Genomic DNA, 8,500 nt, shown 5'->3' on the forward strand with positions numbered 1-8,500 from the left:
AAATATCGATCTATTTAGATGATTCTCATCTTGGTAATAAATAAAAATACTCAAACCTGGGACTTCAGCGAAATACATTCCCGTTTGCTCATTACCAATTGGATTCAATAGTCTGATGTCACTTCGTCCAGCAACGGCGGCCATCTTGGTTCTAAACAAAGAAAATCGGTACTTTTATATTCTTGATGCTGGCTAGAACTTTTCATATGTCTTGTGATCAGAATGTGTAAAAGTCAAAACATGATCAGATTTATAATGTTTTATTTTCTCCTCTGGATACGCTTTTATCTTCGTCGGAGAAATATTTCATAAGAGCGTCCGACATTGTTCCGATAGTTTAGAGCCGGTTACTAAGTTACCAAGCGTCATTACGAGGGAAGTGACGTCACGACTGTTGAAGCGTATTGGATTGGTTACAAGCCTATCCCCCTGTACTTTCAAAACTAAAGTATTTATATAGCGCAATATCCACTAAATGCGCTCAAAGCGCTTTACAAAGGGTCCCTCACGAACAGCAACACGTAACATGTAGAACAAGACATGACGCCTGTTAGGCGATATTACAATTTTATCCGACAGAGACAACGCTGTTAACGGCCAGGTACTCATTTTGCACATGAATACGAGGAGAGAATGTGAGTAAAGTATCTTTTCCAAGGACTCAACTGTGCGCCGAACGAGGCTCGAACCCAGGACCTTCGATCCGAAAGCGAGTGTCATACCACAAGACTACAAAGCCGTACTTTCCGCCAGATCTACTTAACCACTGCCACGTACAATGACCATAATATTATTTAGAGCGAAAATTGGATTCAGTAGTCTGATGTCACGCAGCCCGGCAACGGCGGCCATCTTGGTTCTAAACAAAGAAAATCATTACTTTTTATTCTTCATGCTGGCTAGAACTTCTCATTCCCTTTTCATATGTCTTTTGATCAGAATGTGTAAAAGTCAAAACATGATCAAATTGATGGGTTTTTTTTCCTCTGGATACGCGTTTAAGCTCGCCGGAGAAATATTTCATACGGCGTCCGCCATTGTTCCGATAGTTTAGAGCCAGTGTTACTAAGTTACCATACGTCATTAGGAAGGAAGTGACGCTACGACTGTTGAAGACTGTTTTGACTTTGTTTAACAAAATACAAATTTATTATATATCCAGCACCGTTGTTTAGTGTATTTTCATGATTAAACGTGCCTAATAATCATTCATTCCTCAACAGACCGATTTCCGTTATATAGAGCAAATCGCTTTAAAAAACAAAAAACAAAAAAAAAAAAAAACATTCTTACAATATTAAACACTGCATATTGCTTGGTACTCATTCATTTCTGAGTCGAGAATATAATGCGTGTAAACTACCAATCAAAGAAGACAACATGGATGGACACCACAGCTTTTTGCAATTCTATTTTTACTCATCTAGTTACTGATGATGTTCAATAATGCTTAACTTTGTTACGAGACGAACATGCCTACCACCGTGGCCTTCGTAAAGTTATGGCCTGACACTTACAAAAAAGACGTCAAAATCAGTCTTTTGTACAAAAAAAACAAATCGTGGTTGAATTCAATAGTTCAAACCAACGAAATGACTTGTTTCCATGAGCTCTACTACGACAATATAATGCGTCAAACTGCCAGTCTTTTGGATTCAGGTAGGCTATAGATAGTATGCGATACGTCATCAGGTCTTTGTTATTGTTTTTAGCCATCCGCGTTTGTGAGTTGTTCACTAATGTATTAACAGACTTTAAAGTTCATGGTTACAGAGTTATTGTGTTGGCCGTTATACTCCGGTGGCAATGTTGTGAACTCTTGGCCAGCGCATTCTATCTATAGATAGTTGAAATGACGTCAATCAAGTCTTTGCATATTGTTTTTGCCATCAGTTTATGAGTATTCTCACTAAATGTATTAACCAGACTATAAAGTAATGGTTACACAGTTTTGTGTGTTGGTCCGTTATACTTCCGGATGGCAATGTTATGAGTTTCTTAGCCAAGCGCATACTATATATAACATAACGATGGCTACGCTACCACTCGGCCATAGTTTTTACTCGTTAATCTATTCCTGTGTTTTTCCACTTGACACATGAAACAGAAATGAGAATGCAAACCCCAACCTGACAACAGACTTCATTTATAGACTGTTTAACGAAGAAGGAAAACCGCAATTTATGGCCAGGTGAGTGCTGCTCAAGTTTATTTTCCCTTGCTTTGCCTTTCATTTGAAAACAAATAAACGTATTAACTCACTCAATCCTAGCACCGACTATATCCGTAGTTTACCCGGGTTACTTTTACGCCATGCCTATTTATTACATTTTTCTGAGCTAATGTTTTTAGTTTTTGCATGTTAATGATAGTTGAATAAAAATATCTATCCACATGCTCATTTCTAATACATATTTTCGAATTTTGAAAAGTATAAAAATCTCTATGATTGAGTGAGTTAAGTAATAGTCCTTCAGAGCCATTATCATTATATTCATGGAGCCGGGGGTTTATCTTGGTTTGTATAGCGTGCAGCTGACAATACCAATTGCTTGCTATCCTTCAGATAGGACGCAAAGCATTTTTTCCGTCAGATCTAACAGGCCCAGCCACCCGATCACTGCTGGATGGATTGGGGGGCAGAAAATTCACGCGTCGGGATCGATTTGTTCTTTGCGGATGAAGCGAGTCCTAACAACTGATTTACGAAGGGACCCGATTGGACTCCCCACCCTAATAGAGAACAAGAATGTGACGTCAAAAACTGATTCCAAGTTCATCAAGCTGTAATTAATATCAGAAGTAGCGCTGGCTAAGAATCATAACATGCATCCGGAGATACGGACCACTCACAAATGTGTGTATCCATGAAGTTTATAGTCAGTAAACCGTTCAGTGACATTTCAGACGCGGATGGCAAAAACCAATAACAAAGGCCTGAGTGACGCCATCTTCGAACTATCTATTGATACCTTTGCCAATTTCGTATCTATTATTGTTTTAAAATTACAACACAAAACAGGATGAATTAAAAACACAGACGAATGTGGTAGTGGCGTAGTTAAGATATTTTGTTGATAAAGGGGAAACGCGAAACGTCCATTTAATCTGTTTTCGTAGTGTATTAAATTGAAGCTTACATTCAATTTCACATTGTTATTGATTTCTTCGAGCTTCGAGCAGCAACATTTACATTATGAGATTATAACTCCCGTGTTTTCTATCCCCTTATATCTGTTTTCCAACATGCTTTCTGTCTTTGTCCTGGAATGAGATTACTTGGTTTTGTCCTGGCACTGGCCGGAATCCTAGCTGGGAGGGAAACAATCAAATGCATAGTTGTTGTTTTGGGAGATGATATTTTTTTCCTTGTAAATCATCTCTATGTTATGTATTATTATTTTTATTTTGAATGTATAATGTAAGCATTTGAGTGTATTCCTCTTTGTCGGATTTTGTGCTTGTGTCCAGATGAGACTTATAGGTGATCTCAAACTAAATACATTGGTGGTGTGCTCTTGGAATCTACATCTGATCCCTATTTGTTCTCAGTTCCTTTGTCTTACTTTTTCTTGGGTGCTTTAATTGTAATTCTAGAACTTTTTACTATCCCATTTTCTTCCTTTTTACTGGCGCTGATATAACCTAAATGTGTTGCAAGCGCCGTAAAACCCTTAAAAATATTAAAAACAAGATTATAACTCTTCGCAGAAAATCAGTGCTGGGCGATACTCAAGAAAGCAGCAGTTCATCTCCAAACGATCGTTTAGCTGGCCTGAGGATGGGTGCAAGAGGAACATTGTGGCTTACCCAGTGTATGGAGAGAAATGGAGCTCTGGACGGTAAACTCGAAATTAATATTGCATTTCATTAGAACGACATAATTTATACCTATTGAGTTAATGCATTAATTATTATTATTATTATTATTATTATTATTATTATTATTATTATTATTATTATTATATTATATTCATTATATCTATTTATATTATTATTATTATTATCATTATATATATTATTATTATATTTATATCATCATCATTTTATTATTATTTTATTTTATTATTATTATTCTTATTATTATTTTTATTATTATTATTATTATCATTTTATTTATTATTATTATTATTATTATTATTATTATTTTTATTTTTTATTATTATCATAATTATATTATTTTATTATTATTATTATTATTATTATTATTATTATTATTATTATTATTATTATTATTATTATTATTATTATTATTATTTATTATTATTATTACAAGAACGGAAACACGCGGGACTGTCATCTAAGCGTTGTGGTTTGTGTCATGAGTTGGAGTGAACTGTGGTTTTCTTTCACTCGTAGATTTATCATAATATCATCAAGCCTTGAGAAATGTCGTTTAAGTCTTGTGTTGTCCTTCATAAAATAGAACTTGCAGTGGTAGATACAACAGAGGGAAATTCTTCAATCGCGGAAATTTGCTAGAAAAGTATGCTATTATATCGCATATAAATATACGTGTTTGGGGGTGGGTGGGGGGGGGGGGGGGGGGGGGGGGGGGGGGGAGGGGGCTATCGGGATGTGAAAACCCTAAAATCTAAGAGACGAAATAAGTCCCGGAAGCCCTTGTACTAAGCTTCCCTAACTCCTGACAGGGTTGCACATACTAGATGGATGTCCGAAATCATAATGAAAACGTCTACTTAAAAAAAAATGTTTACATTTTATTTTCCACAAACTTCCGATCAAGTTTTATTTAAGTGAAGGGAGACGGTGTTATTTTATTTTATTTTTATTTTTAAGCGTTTTACGGCGCTTGCAACACATAAAGGTCATATCAGCGCCAGTAAAAAGGAAGAAAATGGGATAGTAAAAAGTTCTAGAATTACAATTAAAGCACAAAAGAAAATGTATGACAAAGGGGAACTGGTTCAAATAGGGAACAGATGTAGATTCCAAGAGCACACCGTCAAAGTACTTAGTTTTGAGATCACCTACTCATCCAGACACAAGCACAGGTCCCAACTAAGAGGAATACACTCAAATGTTTACCATCATATATATAATATGTAAACTAAACATAATACAATGCATAACAGAGGGATGATTTACAAGGAAAAAAATATCATCTCCCAAAACTATAACTATACATTCGACTGTTTCCCTCCCAGCCAAGGACTCCGGCAAGGATCAGGACAAAACTGAGTAATCTCATTCCAAGACAATGACAGGTAACAATTGGAAAACGGGTATGGGGGGATAGAAGACACAGCATGTACCTCCCTGCCCACTATGGGAGGTCAGGATCCCCACCCAGGGAGACGGTGTAATTTAACGCTTTGGATTTAGGATGAATGGACTATCCTGTACAAAGAAGCCTGAATGAAATAAAACCTGATTATTTTCTAATATGGTGATGAGCAATGAAGGGAAGCATCCACTGTTTGTTTGGGGGATTTTTTTTAATGCAGATATTAATATATACATAATATCAGAACACTAACATACAACATACATACATACATACATAGCTAATATGTGACCCTTCGCCTCAAAACGGTATTAAGTCTGGATGGTTAAGATGTTGAAAATTGAATTTATAGCCATAAATATCAGACTTGTGTTGAGTTTGTATGTTTTTTTTTTGCGGAGAATGGATACCATATTTTAGGGTGCTGATGCCAACAATTTATATTTTTGACCAGTTTTAAGATGAAATTCACCTTTTAAGCATCTGGTTCGTTCCGACGACATAATACCGTTTTGAGACGAAAGGTGACATGTGATAAATAAAAAAATATAACCATGGTCATTTAATTTTCCTCAGGTCATGTTTACACGGACAAGTCTGAATCTGTTTCTGTCTGTACAATGCAGGCAGGAAAGTTAGGCTTCAAAAGCACTGAGGACCTCATGCCTCAAACTGACTTCAAGTGAGTAATCTGTTGTCCATCAAGTCAATTCGGTATTATGTCGAAAGCAACTAAAAGGAGAAAGAAATAAGTTTCCGGTCAAAATGATCAAAGTATAGGTAATTTGTTAAATTTAAGGAATTTATTTTCTTAAATAATAGCCTGCATAATTTGGGAATCTAGGACAGAAATAGAATATGTTGTAGTTTAAGAAACAAAACTCAAATATGAATTAATCTTAAAATTCAGTTTGAAGCATCAGGTTCTACCCGACATAATACCGTTTTGAGATGATTGGTCACGTTGTTATAAATCTGACTGTATCTTGTAGCATATGTGCGTCATCATTTCTAGATTTTGCAAGTGTCTCATCCCCCCCCCCCCCTCCCCACACACAAACACACACACACCAATCCCCCAAATCAAATGACAATAACAACAAAAAATAACGAATAAAATACACAAAATACTTAATTTCATTGTTCGTTTGTTTTTATGTGTTTTAGGGGGCTTGGGACACGAGTAAGTCCGTTCAGTGCCAGTGAAAAAAGGATGAGGATGGAGGAACGTGAAGTTATAAGCACCGACGAAAAGAGAAGACAAATAAATGGGATTGATTCAAATAGGGAACAGACATTTCCATGAGTAATCCACCAATGTGCTGTTTGTTTGTTTTTAATGGTTTTATCGCGCTTGCAACACATTAAGGTCATATCAGCGCCAATAAAAAGGAAGTAAATGGGAAAGTAAAAAGTTCTAGAATTACAATTACAGCACCCAAGAACAGGTAAGACAAAGGGGAATCGGTTCAAATAGGGAACAGATGTAGATCCCAAGAGCACACTATCAAAGTACTCAGTTTGAGATCACCTAAAAGTCTCATCCAGACACAAGCACAGACTCCCCACTAAGAGGAATACACTCAAATGTTTACAAATCATAATACGTAAACAAAACATAATACAGTACATAACAGAGAGATTAATTACAAGGGAAAAAATGATTATCTCCCAAACCTATACATTTGACAGTTTCCCTCTCAGCCAGGTTATCCCGCCAGAGCCAGGACAAAACCAAGTAATCTCATTCCAAGACAAAGACAGAAAGCAAGTTGGAAAACAGAGACATAGCGGGATAGAAGGCACAGTAAGTACCATCCTGCCCACTATGGGAGGTCAGGAAATGTGCCAATTTCACATACAAGTCCCATACAAAGACCTCTCTGGCCATCATGGGAGGTCAAAAAGTAATCCATTCATTCATTTAGATATTGCTCGTTAGCGTAGCATTTTGATAAATTACTGACACCTTGATTATAATCTTTTATCTTTTCTCGAAGGTTGCGTGTACCAAAACACAACTGGTGGCTAGATCTCATGCCTTTGTTCAACATCTTTAGCCGATACTGACTTGAGACCAAAAGATTCCACCAAAACAAAACATTTCTTCCATGGATAATCTTTAATCCAGTTTTTCAATCGCCTTTGAACTTGTCCAAACACCATCTTTAATTTATGAGCTTTGAATTCTCTTCAAAATAATTCTTTTAATTTATTTCTGGTCCTTTTTTTAATTTTGTGTGTTGGAAAATCACCAACAAACAAAAAATACAAAGCAAACTGCATTTTAAGTTTTAAGTTTTTAAGGGTTTTACGGTTCTTGAACACATTTAGGTCATATCAGCACCAGTAAAAAGGGAAAATATAGGATAGTAAAAAGTTATAGAATTACAAATAAAGCACCCAAGAAAAGGTAACTACTTTTTATGGGTCATTTAAATTGATTTAAACAATAATACCAATATTATATCCTTTTTTTTTTTTGGAAAATGAAAAAAAAACCAAGGAAAATAAATGAAAAACAATTTTAGTTTCGTTTATAAATTGGTTTGGAAATAAATGTTTTATTCAAATGAAGATTAGGGAGAAGGAATGATACAATTTCAAGTGTTTCAATAAAATTCACTCTGAATAAGTATAATTATATGACATATTTAGGACATGCAGTTTACTGGTATTAGTTACACGAATTCAACAAAAGATTATGTAATGCTTTATCGTTGTTTTATAAAAAAAATATATTTCGCTGCCATAATTTTTTTTATAATTAATTTTTTTTTTTAATATATTTATTTCATCTGAAAAAAAGGAAGATGAGGCCAAAGTTGAGGAAAATGAATAATATGTGTGAATTAAAAGTAACTTTTCTGTTGTTTTTTTTTTTTTTTTTTTTCTTTTAGTTATGATAAAAAAATATAACCTTGTTCTAAAATTATGATAATTACAGTTTTAGAACAATTTCAAAGTTTACAGACCTAGCATGAATTTTATACAACACCTGATTTTACCCTAGAATCCATGTATATCTCTAAAATAAAATAAATATCAGACATATGTATATGAATCATCATGCTTGCACATGCAGTTTGTTAATTTATTTTGTGGACCGAAACGGTTGAGTGAATAGGGCATTGGACTGCCATTAAAGGGAACCAAATCTGAAACCCGCTGTTTGCATCTAGTGCTCTCAGTATTAAAAAAATGCTTAGCTCCATCCTGTTTCTAGCTTTGCAGAGCTGAACTACGGCTGAT

The 8,500-nt window shown here is 35.1% G+C and overlaps 1 protein-coding gene across 1 annotated transcript in view; it reads left to right on the forward strand.

Moving 5' to 3' along the window:
• LOC144967161 (ATP-dependent 6-phosphofructokinase, muscle type-like) overlaps window positions 1–8,027 on the forward strand; it is a 91,136-nt gene extending 83,109 nt beyond the window's left edge. The window contains exons 21-24 of the mRNA XM_078904061.1: window positions 2,108–2,191; window positions 3,712–3,842; window positions 5,825–5,930; window positions 7,249–8,027. Of these exons, the coding sequence (XP_078760187.1) occupies window positions 2,108–2,191; window positions 3,712–3,842; window positions 5,825–5,930; window positions 7,249–7,318 (391 nt within the window). The 3' untranslated portion in view covers window positions 7,319–8,027. The remainder of the gene's footprint in view (window positions 1–2,107; window positions 2,192–3,711; window positions 3,843–5,824; window positions 5,931–7,248) is intronic.
• Window positions 8,028–8,500: the final 473 nt, after the last annotated feature.

This window comes from Berghia stephanieae, chromosome 3, assembly GCF_034508935.2.
Source record: "Berghia stephanieae isolate SIO BIC M18660-M18661 chromosome 3, UCSD_Bste_1.3, whole genome shotgun sequence".
In the NCBI taxonomy this organism is placed as follows: Eukaryota; Metazoa; Mollusca; class Gastropoda; order Nudibranchia; family Aeolidiidae; genus Berghia; species Berghia stephanieae.